Source organism: Eptatretus burgeri, chromosome 2, assembly GCF_056783735.1.
Source record: "Eptatretus burgeri isolate ZD-2024b chromosome 2, Ebu_testis_v1, whole genome shotgun sequence".
Lineage (NCBI taxonomy): Eukaryota > Metazoa > Chordata > Myxini > Myxiniformes > Myxinidae > Eptatretus > Eptatretus burgeri.
This window is the reverse complement of record NC_140962.1, coordinates 32,570,640-32,588,630: the sequence shown is the minus strand read 5'-3', so window position 1 is coordinate 32,588,630 and position 17,991 is coordinate 32,570,640. Positions and strand designations below refer to the sequence as shown.

General features: G+C 40.6%; 2 protein-coding genes across 6 annotated transcripts in view; one reads left to right on the top strand and one right to left on the bottom strand.

Moving 5' to 3' along the window:
- Window positions 1-9,209, top strand: part of LOC147031759 (ankyrin repeat domain-containing protein 33B-like) — a 44,560-nt gene extending 35,351 nt beyond the window's left edge. The window contains exon 4 of the mRNA XM_085867263.1: window positions 1,867-9,209. Coding sequence (XP_085723389.1) covers window positions 1,867-2,561 — 695 coding nt within the window. The 3' untranslated portion in view covers window positions 2,562-9,209. The remainder of the gene's footprint in view (window positions 1-1,866) is intronic.
- Window positions 9,210-10,729: 1,520 nt separating this feature from the next.
- Window positions 10,730-17,991, bottom strand: part of LOC147031757 (catenin delta-2-like) — a 189,196-nt gene continuing 181,934 nt past the window's right edge. For all 5 annotated transcript variants that reach the window (XM_085867143.1, XM_085867157.1, XM_085867135.1 and 2 more), the window contains 2 exons: window positions 15,659-15,735; window positions 10,730-15,234 (listed from right to left, as the gene is read on the bottom strand). In XM_085867143.1, coding sequence (XP_085723269.1) covers window positions 14,977-15,234; window positions 15,659-15,735 — 335 coding nt within the window. In that variant the 3' untranslated portion in view covers window positions 10,730-14,976. The remainder of the gene's footprint in view (window positions 15,235-15,658; window positions 15,736-17,991) is intronic.

Genomic DNA, 17,991 nt, shown 5'->3' with positions numbered 1-17,991 from the left:
ATGGAGATTCTCAACCTTCAAATTGACGTTAAGTTGAAATCAAGGCAATCCAGCTGGCACAAATTTCTGGAGTCTCATGGAAACTGAGACATACAGAAACACCCGCAAAGTATCAATGAAAGTGGCTTCCTTATTTGGTTCTTCATCCTGGTGTTGGCTTAATGGTTAAGGTGGCTGGCTTTGGATCCTCGGGTCCTGAGTTCAAATCCCACTCAGCTGTTGAATAAATACTAGGTGGGGTTAACTCGGCCGGTCATTCTTCTGAGGTCGGCAAAATGAGTGCCAGCATGCTGGTATCCTGTGTCGGAGAGGCGACCGGTCCAGGATTGTTCCCAATAGCCAAGGAAACTGCTCAAGCAGCAACAACGCTCTGCAGAGAGTATGGTCCCAATCTCCTCCTCTTCCTACTTGGTTCGACATATCTTTGCGAATCTGCCTTTTCCGACATGAACTGAATCAAATATAAATTTCGAACCTGTCTGACCGACGAGCATCTGAAGGACTCCGTGACAGTTGCGCTTTCAGGACACGCACCAGATTATGCAGTGATGATGGAAAGCATGCAGTGTCAAGTTTCACACTGAAGTAAAGGTAATGATCCATTTTCCTTCACTTTAAATATGAAATTTTGTAATTGAACTGAAATAACTAAATTTATATCCCGATCAATTCATATATTTTCGATTTTATGTTTTAGTAGCTCTTGAAATATTTCACTAATCAAAAGTAGCTCACACTGAAAAGAAGATTAGCGACCCATGATCCAATACTATGTAATTAATAAGTTGATAGAAGTAAAATACCGTCAACACAGACCGTATAGCCTTGGGCATTCGCGAATGCTGAAACAATCTTTTAATTTACTGCATTCTTACTTTTATTACGTTCATGTATCAATTCACAATCCATCAAGAACGTTCATGCAAACAAAACCAAAACTGGGGGTTGTTCGCGCTCAAAGGCAAAAGGCAGGAAAACATTTCTTACAATTAAAATGATTTACTCAAAAACAAAAAGTGGGATGATTGAGCCAGGACGCCGTAAATAAATGCGGAGAAGATCAAGCGGTCGACATACAAGCAGAGGATGATGGGCCACGAAACCTTATATACAGGAGAAATAAGGCCTTACCACAACTGATGGTGCCAAATACCGGACTCGCATGAGAACCAAACCTCACTGGACAGATGAGGACTTGTGACAGGCACGAGCTGTTCTCTGCATCTCCCACGATGGTGGCTTGAACAGGCTCAGGTCGTGCAGAATGGCAGATAGCGATGAAGGAGGATGATAGTGGATGCAGCGTCCGCATCTCTCCAAAAGCTCCTTCCCCTTGGGATGACGAAACAGAGAGAGAGAGAGAGAGAGTAAAGAGGGCTTTGTATTTACCTTAAAACAGAAGGTAGAAGGCTTGACTGGAATAATGATGTACGAGGTCGCCGATGTGGGGACATTCAAAAATTTCCTTGGCACAAAATACACACACAAGTCCAAGAGCACTAGTTTTTATTTTTCATTATGTAAGTACAATACTGTATATGCAATTATAAAGATTGAAAATATATATTTTTTCTGATTACTTATATATTAAAGTACTCAAATAAGGAAAAATACAAAGTTGCTGTTTCTTTGACTTTTGTATCTCATGCCAACGACAATTAGAATGCACCTCATACATCTCGATTCTCTTGTGTGCTAATTAGAATTTTTAATGCATTGTCCTATTGTTATAAAGAAAAAGGTGTGGAATATATATATTAATTTCTGCTTCAATCGTTATGAACCTCACTTCAGATTACTCACCCTCCTTATACAAAGCTTTCCCTACAATTTTCATATTACCGACTCCTGCCCTTCATGCCCCAGGGGCAGACATTGATGCTGTAGACACCTGTCGGGGCCTCAATGCCCGCGAATGGGCGCTGCACACAGGCCGTTGGGAAACCACATGCGCACTGCGACGTCTCCTGGAGCGTCCACAACCATCTCAACTATATGCCTCGTACAAGCCGGACTGGCCTCAGCTGGCCGCACGGGTGGCTGAAGCCACGGTGCCGCAGACGTGCACCCAGAAGCTTGCAAGATACCTGTGTTCAGCCCTCACCATACGTTTTCCTCAGGACCCCCAACCAGGAGGTGTCCTAGACCACTTTGTGCTCACGACAACAAGCCTCTCAGGTCCGTTCTTGAGCACGGCCTGTCGTACGCTCTGCCCGAACAGTCCACCTGCAGTCGGAACACGCAGCGTCTCGGTACCTGAGATGCAAGAACAGCATTCGCAGCAGAATAAGCAACATCAGCAGGTGTACAGAGAAAGTGATCCACATGCCACGTTCATGCCTCCATCTGTGCGAGCGGTACACTGCACAATCTCGCTTCCCACGACCATGCTGCACCATGGGAGGGTTAGTCCCGGGATCGATCCCCCTCAACTTATGGTGACTCAGGCCTCCTCACAGGCTCACAGGAGGAGCAGGTTGAGAAGGTACTTGGGGGTCAAGGACCGGCATTTGCTCCAAGTCCCAGTGAAGTGGAACGTCAAGGAGGTGCAAAAACAATAATTGGACTTGGAAAAGGCAAAATATGCAGAAAGTGACGCGAGAGGTTTCTAAATAACCGAACTTTTCAAAATGTGTCACAAAAAGGTTTTTACAGTTGCTTTCACACTCTCATTTTCGCTCACCTGGAATGTAGTTCCCGGGAGCTTATGGGATGGCGCGTCATCCTTCCTTCCGTCCGTCCATCTGTCCACAAATACTTGCAACTTCTTCTCTGGAACGATACATATGATTGATGAAACTTTACGACAACTTTCATCATCATGTATATACCAAAGTTTGTTCATGGCATTAAAAAAAAATAAAAAGGACCCTAAGCAGGTCTACGGGGGTTGCCCCCCAAAATAGATATTTGCTCTCTTCTCAGAAATGACCCAAACAATTCCGATGAAACTTGATTTCACTATTCATCACCCAAGACATACCAATGTTTGTTCATGACATAAAAAACAGTATCAGGGTGTGAGGGGGTTAACGGAGGGTGTTTATGGGGTGGGTTGTCCCCCAAAAAGGTATTTGCTTTCTTCTCAGAAATGGCATAAAACAATTCCGATGAAACTTGACTGCATTATTCATCACCCGTGATGTACCAAAGTTTGTTCACGGCATTAAAAAAAAACAATCCACAGTTATTTACTGTTTCTCCGTTACATATTTTATGGGTCATCCCTGTTTTATCTTGTCCAGCCACTACCAGGCGAGCGCACAGGGTGGGGTATTGCTCCTACGTTCCTTTGCATTGCCATGTTTGGCGTACGCATTCTTGGAACCTTTCACACCTGCAGAAGGAAACCTGTACATTTTTGGTGCAACTGGAGGGAACTAAAGCAGAGAAGAAAATCCTCCTTTGTGAGACAGTATTTTTTTTTTTAAAGTGTCCTTCAACAAATGTGTGTGTAGTCGACGCAGTCGAAGATCTTCTGAAAAGGCCCACTACATTTTGTGTTGTTTATCCTCCACTTCCCAGCGTGAACAATAGCGTTCACGTCATTGCAATGTCACTTGTTCTCTCATCCTCGTCAATGTGCCCATCTTCTTCATTCACACGTTTGTTTTCCTGACTATCATACATTATTTCCTGTGGTTTTGAACATTTACTTTTTACCCTTTATTCAGCCTGGTATTCTGATTTCCATATATTTTATTTTGGATCTCGGTCCTGATCATTGCTCTAGTCGATGTTGTTCATTTCACACACATCACAAAGCTGTGCTCTCCACTATCATCACAACAACTTTACAGTGAACAGACAGTTTGTAGTTAGGTCAGGAATCTCACCTGGACTCGACACCTCAAGGGCAACTCTGCTGCCTCTTCACAGTCCATAATCACAAAACTATACTCTCTATCCCAGTCCTCATTTTTCTACACTGATAAGTAAGTTTTCCTGCAATGCCACTAGCTATTTCCTTAACGAATGAGCCTGTATTTTATAATCTTCATAAATGTTTTTGAACATCAAAATAGACCACATATCGCTCGGTGCTTCATGATTTTTTTTTTAATCCATAAAGTTATTTAGAAATGATCTACCTAACTTAAAACCATGCAGAATACTGCTGATCATTTGTAATTAAGCCTGGTGTTTGCTTAGTGATTAGGGTGTCTGGCTTGGGACATTAGAGTCCCAAGTTCAAGCCCTGTTGGCTGCTGAATTAACATCAGGTGGGGTTGACTCAGCCTGTCATCTTTCTGAGGTTGGTGAAGTGAGTACCAGTGCGCTGGTAATAGGGGCATTGCATCAGCAGCGCCCCTATACTTGGGTAGCAGTGTTGATGCACTGTTGTTCATTGCCAGTGAAAGCATGATATCATGCCACCACAATAAGTGGATATTTAAAAAAAATAAAAAAAATCTTTGAAAATGTGACCTGACTAAGCCTCTTAAATATAGTTTCAAAAACCTTTCCTCACTGGCCTGTAAACAATCGAAGTTAAACTAACTGGCCTATATAACTACTAAAGGTATGCACACTCATCTTTGAGATGCCTTGCTTGGGTTCAAATTTCGACCCAGCTATAAATTGTGTGCCACCCCTCAGATGAATGTCAAACTGGGTGTTCCACCTGCTGGTAAAAGTAAGTGGACATTTAAGATCCCACTGTGTCCTCCACAAAGATTAGGCGATTTATCACTGGCATTCAAATTTCTTCCTTGACTACTGGGATGGCAATGGCAAACCACCCAACATGACACTTGCTGAGGAACTACTTTGGCAACACCGATGCTCTGCAAAAGTATGGTACATCTATTAAAGAAGTTGATAAGGGGGGGAAAATGGAAGTTGTCCTGCATGTCAATTTTGGACATTATATCAAAATAAAAGCAGCAGAGGACGCTCTGGAATAGCAGTTCAAGATGATTAGTAAGGAGTCGAAGAGCAAGCAATCTGTCGGGATGTTATGAATGGAGGTCACAACGTCTGATATCTCTGGAATGTGTGTGGAAATGTAACTTTTATTCGTGAAAGATGAGGAGGTGGAGTGAGTCCTTGATGAGGATCCTGCTCTGCTGTCCATGCTGTCTGCGTGTGGACTACAAGACAGTCTTATTTCTGATCTTGCTGAATTCCTCCACTCCCACAGTTACCACATACCTCTCAAAGGAATCTTCTCATCTCCTCTCCTGGTACAGGCTGCAGAATCTGAAAGCAGCATCATGGGCCCAGTCCTGTTCCTTGTATCAGTGTCAGAAGGCGTCTTATGTAGGGATGGCTCGATACAACATAAATCCTCAAAAAGTTTTACCTAGATAAAACGTGGAACCTATGAGTTACCTTCCAGTCATCTGCGGATAATTTCCCATCCAGTAACACTCATTAAAGTTTGGGACATCAACGGTGAACTAGAAAAACGGAGAGACCCAAAAGTGCCCATTTGTCATTTTTCTTCTTATTCGTTTCTGATACATAACTCAAGATTGATTTAAGCAATGAATGTGGTTAAAACATGAATCCACTTCATCTTGTAGTGGGAAGGTGCAAACTGATCAAAATTTTAATAGCTTGAAAGGATTCCATGAAAAGTAGGCAAAACTGCATTCGTTTGTAATTGTACGACTGAGGTCTATGCTGCTGTCATCGCCTGTTCATTGTCCTGCCCGTGTGCCTTCATCATCAAATAATTCACCGTCGATGATTCACCACCTTATTTTGAAGAAAAAAAAAATGACTTCCATAAAAGTCGATGATATTTCAATGAGCGAGGAAGCCGTGAAGACGATGCCATGTGATTGATGTGAAATTGGGATCAGTGATCCGAAGAACTGTGTCCAATACGATTCTTGTGATGACCAGTCCTGTTTTGGTGCATTTGTCCGACGAAGCTGTCGGCGGTCACACAAAGTGTCAGCATGGGCATTTTCAAGTTGAACGACATTTCCTACTGTTGTTCCGAATGCATCGATAAGAGTCAGAGCTATCCTGATTTCAAAAACCTTCTTGATAACCACGACAAATTGTCTAACTCACTCAGGAGATTAGGAATGCCACGCAAAAGTTCTCGGCTATCACAGCTCGTCCCCCTCCTGTCCCCGATATTTTCTCGTTTACTCATTTTGTCGAAGCGGCCGTGGAAGGCTGTTGAGCATTTTGAATGACAGAAAAATTGCAACAACTTGGTCTGCATTGGATGGGATGGAAGGAGGATTTGGGTCTGGCAAGCAATCTGGAAAAAGAATGAGGCTGATCGGTTCCACCTGGACTGCCACTGCGAACAGCTCAATATCGACCTGGGTGCGATCTCCAAAATCTTCCATGATGGCGCCAAGGTCTATGACGATGGGAAGTGCAAGATGCACACAATGAAGGTGGTCTTTCTCAGATGTGCAGGTGAGGAAGGCGTTTCTGTCAGGGGCTGGGCGACTGATGAGTGATGCCTGCGCCGTCCACACCAAGTTCAGGCCATCTGTGCACCCTAACGTGATGTAGCAGCAGCACAAAGATGACAGGAAGTTGCAGGATGAGCTCAAGAGCCAGAGAGAATACAGGGTACAAGACCTGGCCATCTGTCACATCATTTCCAAGCGGTGAAGAACACATCCGAAAAGCTCAGAGAGACTGACACTCTTCTTACTTTTATATGTTAAACTTTCATTGTGTTTGCATTAAGGAACAGGAACTTCTGCATTTGACAACTAAATTTCCTGAAACTATTTTTTTGAATTTTGAGACGGCTCAATTGCATGGTTCCACATGGGTTATTGTCCCATTTTTAACTCATTTTCGATTGTATTCCAAGGGATAGAATGCAACTTGAAAAAATGGAACAGCTTGGTTGTGGCGTTTTGATATTAGTCCAAAAGAAGTTTATTTGTGTAGAATCAAGTTGGCACTTCTTCATTTTTTTTAAACTACTTGGATAACTATTTCTCCAAATAGGAATGTCAAACAAATTGCTAATTGCTTTGTATTAGCGATCTCCATCTTTTTCATTGACTGATTCTAAAAAAAGTATTACGAATCATGTTCGGAAATATCATGATAATTTAACTTTCTATTTTTTTTTTGTGGTGATTTCAATTTTCCTGGTTTAAAATGGGATAGTTTTAGTGGGAAATGTAAATCAGGAATTTATTTTATGGAAGAAATGTATGCTTTTGGTATTAATCAAAATGTAAGATTACTGACTCATGGAATGGAAATATTTCCGAATTGCTGTTTACAAGTAATATTTTTTTTTTAAACGAATCGGGTTGAAATTGATCAGTTTGAATATTTCTGACCATTATGCGGTAATTTTTAATATTAACTATATCAGTCCAGTGTAAAATGTGTGCAGCGAAGGCTAATCCCGAATTTCGAAAAGGCAATGATGTCGGATTGTTTCAACAATATTATCCATTGACTGGGAAACTGTTTTTTATACTTGTGTAAATGTGAATCAAATGTGTGAGATATTTCAAAATTATTTGAACGTATTGATTCAAAAGTGGGTTTCGCAGTGTCCCATTCATACAACTTACTTTTTCCTGGTCCTTCAAAACGAACCCGACTTATGAGACAGTGGAAATGCCATTTGAGATATAAAAGGTCTCCATCGGAAGCGGATAGGTTGGAATGGCTTAGTGGCAGAAGAGGCTAGGTGCTTGAAAAGGCATGATATTTTTCAGTCAGAGAGCAGAATATTAAAAGCTGAAAATGTAAATACCTGTATATTAAACTGTGGTTGAATAATAATTTTGAAATTCCACCTCTGGTTAAACTGGATGGAACAATCGTTCATAATGCTGGAAAGGCAGACTTATTTAATTTTTTTGGCCTCAGTTTTTGCAACTGATGATGGGAAAATAGTGGGAATGGAAAGGAATTATGGAATAGTGATAGCCTCTTTGCCATGTTTTGATGCACATGTTGCATATGGACATTAAATCTTTGGCATCGAAGGCATCTTCTGGCCTGAATTCCATTCTGGAGAAATTTTTATTAAAACTGGCTTTCGAATTAGCAGAACCACTTTTGATAAAATATTATTTGTCTTTTAATTGTGGAATTTCCCCATTAAACTGGAAAAATATGAAAGTTATACCAATTCATAAGAAAAATATTCCTTCAGATGTGACAAAATACACACCAATAAGTCATTTAAATACTGTTAGTAAACCTTTGGAAGTGATAATTCGTGAAAGCATATTGAGTCATTTGTCTTTAAATAAAATTATATATTTGAAGGTCAGCATGGTTTCTTGCCAAAACACTCAAAAGTTGCTCAGCTTATTTCTTGTCTAGATGTTTGGACAAAATAAATTGATGAAAATAAGACTACTGATGTAATATACGTATTGGATTTTGTAAAGGTATTTGGTTCAGTAAGTCATGTTAAACTTTTTAAATGGGTTGAAAATTATTTATCTGACAGGTCACAATTTGTACAAGTGGAAAGCTGTTTGTCTCAAAATCAGATGGTGACAAGTGAGGTCCCACAAGGGAGTATTCTTGATCAAATTATTTTTTTGATATACTGTGTATAAATGAAATGATAACTTTTGTTAAATCCACTTCTTCAAAACATTATGTAGATGATGCTAAAATTTACATATCAGTTCCTAGCTATACTTGGAACATTAGTTGAGGATCTCAGTCATGTGACAAGCTGGGTAGAGATTGTGCAAATAATGATTGGTGTTTTAAAATGTTTTGTTCTTCATATTGGATAAGGTAATTTAAGAACAAACTATGAAGTTGAGAATATTTATATTCCGTCAATTAGAAGTGTTTGTGAGTTAGGTATTGTGATTCGGATGATTTGAAGTTCGGATTACATTGTGGACAATTGTTACAAAAAGCTTATATTATATGTCTTCACTGACTTATAAAGTATTCTTTTGTTGAGAAATAAAGTTTCTATTAAACACGAATAAAACTTTTGTTCGTTCTTAACTGGAATATGTGACTGAAGCATGGAATCCGAATCAAATTTGAGACACTGATGTGATTGAAAAAGTTCAAAGATTGTTTACACCTAGAATTCTGGGATTATTTGGGTTATCGTATGAAGAAAGAATGGAACTTTGAATTTGTAATCATTAGAACATAGAAGAATGTTTAGAGATTTTGTATTTTGTAAAGGACGTTTTTTAGGTTGGTTGCATTACTTTTTTCTGAGTGTTTTGAAATTTACCAAATAAAGAATCATGCTTATGTTTTGAAATGGATCAGAGCTAATAAAGATGCTCAGAATTTTTTTTTGTCTCTTGTAATTATACTCGTTTGGAATGCACTGCCTTCTAATGTTTTTGAAGTTAATACGGTTTCTCGTTTTAGAAATAGAATAAAGATTCTGAATTTTTCTGAAATTTTAAGGGAAACTGCCATAGCCAGAAATTGGCCAAGCCATTGCCTGGCCTTGATTAATGTGTGTGTGTGTCTGTGTGTAGTTATATCGAACACACACACACACACACACACACACACACACACACACACACACACACACACACACACACACACACAGTCTTTTCTCGGGACAACCATTAGTCAAACAAAGATGTAGTGATGGTTTCACATGATCATTTCTTGTGACCATCTCTACATTGTTTACATACGTTTTGGAGTAACATCACTACATCCTTTTGCATTTTAAAAATGTAATTATTACTTGTATGTTAATAACCTCTCAAATGCTCTGAAAACCCTCTTTTCCTCTTCATGGATGACATTATGCTGTTGAATACCACATTCCACCAACAGAATGGCGGCAGCAGCAGCTTTCCCCTCTGCTGACCTGGACAGGATCAGATGCTGATCATTTAGGACAGGTTCAGAACATTATTTATTGCACCTTGTCCATGCTTCATGAATTTGAAATTCTTACAGCCAACAAGGCATTTGTCAGTTGCTCAATGGCATACTTCTTTCCCCGATGGACTGGTGCCCCTGCTTCACACCTATCCCTGCTTCACACCTATGCTGTGGAATCCAAAGCTTTCAAAATCATTGTCATTTCTCACAAAAGCAGAAACACAGGGGTTGGTGGCCTCTTCTTTTTTTCACTATTTTGTACTGCTTGCTCCCTCTGTTTCTTCATCACTCTATCTCTCCTCAAACTCTCCAGATCATACACATTTTTTTCAGTAACAACCTCCTTGTGAATTCCTCTAATCCAGGCTCATTGCTATTCTTCACTCCTTTGTTCCTCCTTTCTCTCACCAGTACAACCTCCTTCCTCCAACCAGTACAACTTCCTTCCTTAATCTGTTCCTTTTTTATCCCACTTGTTCAAATTCTGGACTTGCATTGTGACACAGTTGGCTTCCATCTTTCACAAATACAATACAAATTTTGTTACGCGAGGGATCCACTTCGTTGGTCTCTCAAACTAGTCCGTCAATTCTTACACTTTTATGGATGCATAGCTGGCATACCCCTGCCTCTTAACAGCCAATCACACAACTGCCAGTTGCTTCCAAGGCCCTGAACCACTGAGCTAGTTTTCACTTCCCTGGGCAAATCTTTGCTCAAAGATGAAAGCTGCTGACCTCATTGGTTAGTTGCGTTATTCGTTTTTACTACGATTAACAACATTGTTCACATTTCCTCACTCTATTTCCCAAACGTGACACATACTAAATGATTCTACGACAAAACATAATCATACATGCCCCAAATTCCATAACAGTAATAATTACATCATAACAATTCTAATCAAAGCAAAGCATCACAATGAACACAGAAATTCTCGTTTTCATAACAATATTTATTCAAGTTTTTTTTTTTCCATCATCGTGCAGAGGCAAAGCAGAACCACTCATGAATGTTAATAGCTGGGGGTTAAACCACCCTCCGAAGTACTTGTAGTTTATCCAATTATCTGAGGTCCTACTCTGCAATTAATATGTTGAAGTGAGGTCCATTTTTTCATATCGGAATATGATGTGTTAGTCGAACAGCTGGAAGGAATGGCAAAAAAAAAAAAATAATAATAAAAACTTTACATACTCCATGTTCACTCTCAACTTTTCCATATCCCAGTGCCGGTATCAATTTTGGATGTTTAATGTGATTCTCATTGAAGAGCAATAAAAAAAACAAACAAACAAACAAAAAAATGAAAAAGAAAGAACCTCTATTGAATTCAGCCACCGGACTTGGCTCAATGAAAATGGTGGTGTGGTTAGAGAAGGTGGGAACCTGAAATAGCATCATAAGCCACTGTAAAATTTACCAGTGTGACATTTCTACAAGTGGTGAGTGAGTAACCGTGTTACGAGCCACGAGATAAGTGTGAAAAGACTGACAATACCTCCGCAAATACATCACGCTATTTTGCACCATGTAAAAACACCGGCATTCCACATTTCTAGTCTGTTGGTACCCATGTCAAAAATATGATCATTGATCATCTCTCCAGAAAGAGGGTACCCAATCGTGGCATGAAAGGATTTTAATGACTTGGCATTTCCACTAAAAGAAACGTCATTTCTTTTAGCTTGAACTCTCAATAATCGCTTGCAATAACAGAGTAACAATATGACAAACAATGGTGTAGACCAGAATCCAGTAAGTTGACGTGGTACCGGTTACTCAAGTGCAAGCAAGAGAGCTGGCTTAACATTGCCTGAAAGGATGCAACATGTGACTGGCAAAAAGCCAGTCCAATACAAGTCTGTAGTCAGATTGTATTCCATCAGAAATCAAACCCAGACTATAAAGTTCAGAAGCAATGATGCAATCACCAAGCTACGCTGCCAGCCCATGTAATCCCACAGATTGTAAAGACGAGTATTTTCTTGATACATCTCAGATAAAAATGTTGTACCGCATGTTTATACTCAGGGCTACAGACTATAGATCCTTTTGGTGGGCTGCTGCTCTGGATTTGGAAGTTGTCCTTTGAAGACAGTTGAATCTCCAGTTTTCAGGCACATTGGTATGCCTTAGCAAAAGGTTTTGGCATAGAGCCTTCTCTTCCCTCAAAATGAACAGGTTGGAGGCCTTGCTGTACTCTCTTCTGGGCTCGTCACTCAAGCCCTCTCCTGCTCAATCTTCCCCAACCCCTCCAGGTTGTACAGATTCATCCATAAATCAATACCTCCTGACCTTCCTCAAATCCAAGGGATGCACCTCCACTCTTTTGTTTCTCTTTTCTCTTGTTTATGGAAGCACCTCTAAGTCTGTCAGACTATTTGGCTATTTTGTGCTTGTTTCTTTAAGAATGCAGCACTTCATCAAATTGCGCTGTCAAATGCCTACATTTGAACTTTTCTTACCAATCCTCTCCTATCTATAGAATTGTAGCCATTCTAAATCTCTATATTCAAATGTTTGTCGCTTTTGTCCACCGATCTCCCTCCACCATGTTGTTTGTTTGTTGACAATACATCCCAGCATAATAGAGTATTGCTCTCTTTAATGAGTTTTTTTTTTTAAGATTTGTATTTCATTAAAAAGAAAAGGTTTTGCATCTGCAAATGGATATTTTACGTAGGCTTCATTAAAAAAAATAATCACTTGTTGGGTCCTAAATAAGATTCAAACATTGGGCACTGTTTGGCTTTCTGTGCTGTGCATGGCCATCTCCATGGCTTTATGTCTCACCCTGTTCGCGGCCATCTTCATGTCCGATTGCAACCCTTCTCCACGCTCACAAACAATGTGTAGCTCTTCACAATTTTCACGCATGCCCACCCATAAAGGGTGTTGTACCCCAAGGCAGAATGCTTGGTCCAGTGCTGTTTCTAATCGACATAAACCACTGTTCATAATTCTTGCAAAATCCTCTTTTCCATTTCATGTACGTTTCCAACTGCTTCGATCACAACCAAACTGGGAAAAAAAATCAGAAGTTCGGCTGACACCTGTAACACAGCCTACTGGTGTGTTATAGGTATAGCATTGCCCTGCCATTTTAACCCTGAGTCTCTCACAAACTCTTCCAGGTAAAAAATGATTATTCTGGCAATCTGTTTCTTGTTAATATTCCAAAGTTAAGGCTGTGTGCTCACCTGCTGTCCTTATTCCTCTCTTTTTTTCCTGCCTATGTCTGTCCATTTGCAATCTTCCCTGCAGTGCTTCAGAGTTGCAGCTTGCTGGCGTCTCATGTCATCTCCCACTCCTAACCATGATCTGTTTAACCACTCTCTATACCCACCCTCTTCTTTTCAGACCCTGTTTGAAAGCATGTGGAATGTCTTCATGTTCCGTACTACCATTGCCTCTTGTTTGTAACCATTTCATTCCATTTAATTTGACTATGATAGGGCTTTTGCTCATACACAGGGCCATGTGACATCTATGTTAGATAATAACCCAAAATCATGATACAGCTTGAAGACTTCAAAGTTATAAACTTTCACCCTTTTGGCACTTTATGGAAACATAGCATAAGAATACACCTGAAACAAACTATGAGCTTCTGGGGAGCTCCCTGCATGACTTGCACATGTCATCGTAGCACAAGTACAATCTGAATACAAAACCGAGGGTGAGCTTCTCTTTCAACATGATACAACAAAGCAATCCCATCGATCATATTGCGATTTGGGAAAACGCATCTTAAAACCAGATAAAGTTTTGGAGGATGGATATTTTGGAGTCGTCCTTCATAAGGCACCTTTTCTTTTCTTTTGTACTTCGAGAATCACCAACAAAGAGCCATAATTAGTGGCAAGGCACCCACCCAACTTTCCTTCAGAAAACTTACAAAAACCTCTCTACTTCACATCTATTTTTAAGCATGCTTCTTGAGGAATGCACACACTATAACACCTTTAAACACTTCAACGTAACATCACTCCATCTAAAGCACTTACAAAGACTTTTCAAACTCTTTCTCTCTCTTTTCCTTCAACAAAGACAGCCCACACATTTGCAGCAACACACTTAGTCTTGCTACATCACATCAGCCTCACCGGTGTATGAAGCCTGATAGTCAGCCGACGTAAACCATGAAAAGCTCTCCAGCTTCAAACTACGCCTCAAACTGAAGGGTGTTCCCAGTCAATTACCATTGATTTCACATTTCATTGTGCAAATCAAGCTGTGATCGATTTTGGACACTTTGCCTTCATACAACCACAACCATATTCCTTTCTGCAAAATGTCATTATACAATCTCGTACGCAGCATACACCATCGGATGTTTCATGCATGTTATGTAACCAATGCAATATTATAACTTTCAAAGCAAGCTCCATAACGGAACTATGATTGCCATCCCTCCTCCCCCACCTTTCTTTTGAAATGTTAATTTTTCTATTATCGCATGGCACAGGCGCTCTGTCAATGTAGAAATGGAACCAAATAGTGACTTCTCAGCATGACTTGCACAAAGAAGCATCAGAGTAACTCAACATAAGCCCCTTGGTATATTGGAAGGCTGAAAGCTCTCAATCACAAACCCCAACCCCCTCCTATATATTCTCACAAATATACATGCCATTCTGCTCACCAAAGCAAAACTTGTTAAAAAACAAACAAACAAAAAAAAACAAAAGAGAAATAAATCAATTAAAAAAACCAAACTTCAAGTTAAGAATAAGTTCAATTTCCCCAATGATTGTTTAGCTACCACATCTAATTTTGCAAAATCAGTTCCAGCTTTAACCAGATGCAGTGTCACAGTGCTTGTCAGCGAGAGAAAGTCTCAATAATAACAATAATAAAAAAAGAAAACTAACTTTACAAAAATGCCACTTATCTTTGTATTGGGTTTAAAAGGCATCATTGTTTATCAATCCCCTGCTCTTTGGAAATTTAAATACATTTAAAGCAGTTGGACAATTCGATGGGCAAATTCTTATTCATTCTGCCCTTTCCTTTTCCAGTTTGCAAGTTCAAACGACTGTTGGTCAATGCCATCGAGTACATGTGTACAAAATGCATTCAGATGCCCTTTTGCGTAACGTGAAGAGCACAGCAAACTCCACATGCCACAAGAACAGCTTTATCACTCGTGTTGAGCCTGCTTTGTCCAGTTGTAGGTCACACCCAAGAATCGGAAGCATCCTGGTATCGCAGAGTTTCATAATTCCCATGCCCTCGTGCCATGGGTTGGCTTTTCATGAACACATCTGGGAATGTGGGAGCTTGTTTTGTAGCCCGGCCCACAGCACCGCCTTCACCAGTATAGAAAAGGCGATCATCAAAGTACGGATCTTCATAATGTGATCGCGGGGCTGGTGTTGCCCGTAGAGTGTCGTAGTCGCGGCTACGCATTGAGGTGTCACGCCAGTTCAGTGTCTGTAGTAACAGGGTGTGATGCGATTGGTTCAGGACATAACTGAAAACATGTGCATAATCATATCTACATGGTTAGATCACTTTTAGATGGAGCCAATCCAAAATAAATACTGCAGTGTATTGCAATCGAAACTTTAAATAAATAAAAATAATAAGAATTTTCCTGTACTGTAAAATTGCACGGCACACGAGCGTGTAAGGTGGCCTGAAAGTCACTTTACCCATGCCAAATTTCTCGCACCTCCCTCCCTCCTTTCCCCTCTGCTCTCTCCCACCATGGTAGGCAGCAACACTAATACAGGTACAATGTCTGATTATTGTAAGTACTGCACAATAAAACCTGTATATTTTCAGAGTTTAAGAACGAATGCTTTATTGGGGAGGGGTAAAGCGACTTTCAGGCCACCCTGAAGGTGGTTGATACCTGTCGAGGAGGTGCACCATCTACAGTGTGCGAAGCAAGTGAACTTCTCAAAGTGCCACTTGGTGACTGCCTTGAGCCTGGAAGACAGCATTTTATAAACCATTCAGTGAGGATTAGATCAGCTTGCCATCAGTGGTGGAAGAATAATTAATTATTAAGCATGGTGGAAATTATTAACAGGAGAGTATCAGTACACCAGTTTAAAAATAAAATAGATATAAACCAGTTTGAAAGTATCTCTTAACTGGAATTGCAAACATTCACAAGCGAATGCATTATGCCCCCAACCATCCACCCACTTTGAGCCATGTAAAATCAAAAGAAAGACACTTGACCAATGTTCACCTGCTTTAGTTTGAGGGGTCTATGGCAAGGTTGTTTTTTTTGACCAAGAGTTGTCTCAATACGTTTAAATATAATGGTCTGGCAGGTCAAAACCAATATTTCACAATCAATTTTGACCTCTGATCAATGTCAAACGGAAAGGAAGATACCAGACCAATGCTTACCTGCATTAGCCAAATGAACCAGATCTCATCTCTATTGACTGAAATAGCAAGACAAACACAAGGAAATAGCAAGGCAAAATGTGCAATTTTTCCTTTGATACCATAAAACAGGAATGGACTGGAGGTGTGCACAGTTGGGTTTGAATCTCGGCCCAGTTATAAACTGTCATCCTGGTATCTCACAGGCAGGGCGAGAATTCAATATGCGTGTTGTCCCTCAAATAGACGTTAAACTGGGCGTCCCGTCTGCCAGCATTAGTTGGTGAATGGTCGAGATCCCTTGAAGAGTAGGCGCGCGCTATTGCAGGCACCATAGGCAAATTCTAAATTCCTGTCCTAATCTACAGAGGACATTGCATCAGCAGCACAGCCGCACCCTCAGCCAATGATATTACTCACAGCCTCGTGTTGCATACCAAAGAAGAAAAACAGGAATGGCGGGGGATGAAGGCCTAAATCCATAAATGATATCTGGGTGTATTGAACCAAGGTACTTTCATGCAAAACTTGAATATGATTGGTTCAGAAATGATTAAATGGTGTACAATTGCAATGTGTTGGAAAGAAAGCAGAAACAATATATCTGCTCTTCGTGTAGAAGGAGCGAACACCTAACAAGATAACAACTTGTTGTTTTTATTTGTTTCAAAGCAAAACCCTGATTATTCCTCAGGTCCACTCAATGACTGACAAAATAATTTCCCTGTAGTCACAATCAGAGGGACATTAAAGTATTATTGAATGATCTGGCAATATAAAAGACACTGATGTTTCTTGCAACACGTGGTGCACATTTAAGAAGACAATGCTCAAATTAAAATTGGCCAGCTAACAAGAGGCGAAAATGGCGGTCAGGTCAGGCATGGGGGAAACATGCGCCGGAGAAGCGCGTTGCCGCATGCATTTTCCGTCGGTACTCCAGGGGCTGGCCATCCCCCAGGCAGATGCCTGGCCCATCCCCATCTCCTGGAAATGCCGATCAACCTGCCACAGCCACGAGGCATATGGTCGGCCCATTGGGCCCCTCCACTCACAAGGCGCCCTCGCTGAGAGAATCTGATGAGCAGGAACAACTTGGGGAAAATGAGCCACATGTCCGTACAGCCGCAGATGACACTCATGGACTATACAGGTGCCAAATCTCACCTGAGTCTCTCTCAGCAAACGCTTGTTGGATACAAAGATGACCAGCGATAGCCAAGGATTCTCCAAAGAAACCCAGTACTGAAGGAGTTAAGTCCAGTAAAGCCTCAAATTTTGCGGACCCTACCAATCGCAGGCAACTAATTGTGTTCTGATTTCATTTCGGCCAATTGTGGTTTTTGAGCTGAGATGAGTCATTGTTTGCATCCGTGTGTACAATTACCTCCCATGATGAGCCTTTTCTTGTTTCTCGAGCACCATTCATTGCAGTAATCAGACAAGCATACAGGAACAAAGCTAAATTTAATAACGAATCGTCATCAAACATGAATGACGTACGAAGATCCTGTAATACCAGATTTACAAGATGTAGTAGACACACAACAGTTAATAATGGCACCCAAACGTAAAACGATGGATAAAATTAACCGTGCCAAAAGGCAGAGAAAGGTTATGACATTGTGTGAAGAAATCGAGTTGTTGGATACGTCGGCAAGAAGTGAAAGTCCGGCATCTGTGGGCTGCCATTACCGGATCAATGAATCAACTGTGTGTAAACGAGAGTCAAATATCCATGCAAGGGTTGCTGCCATCAAAGTGCAAAAGGCTCATACCAGTCTCGTGATCATCTTCTTAAAATAATTAGAAGAGCGCTCAATGTTTGGATCGAGGACAGTCGGG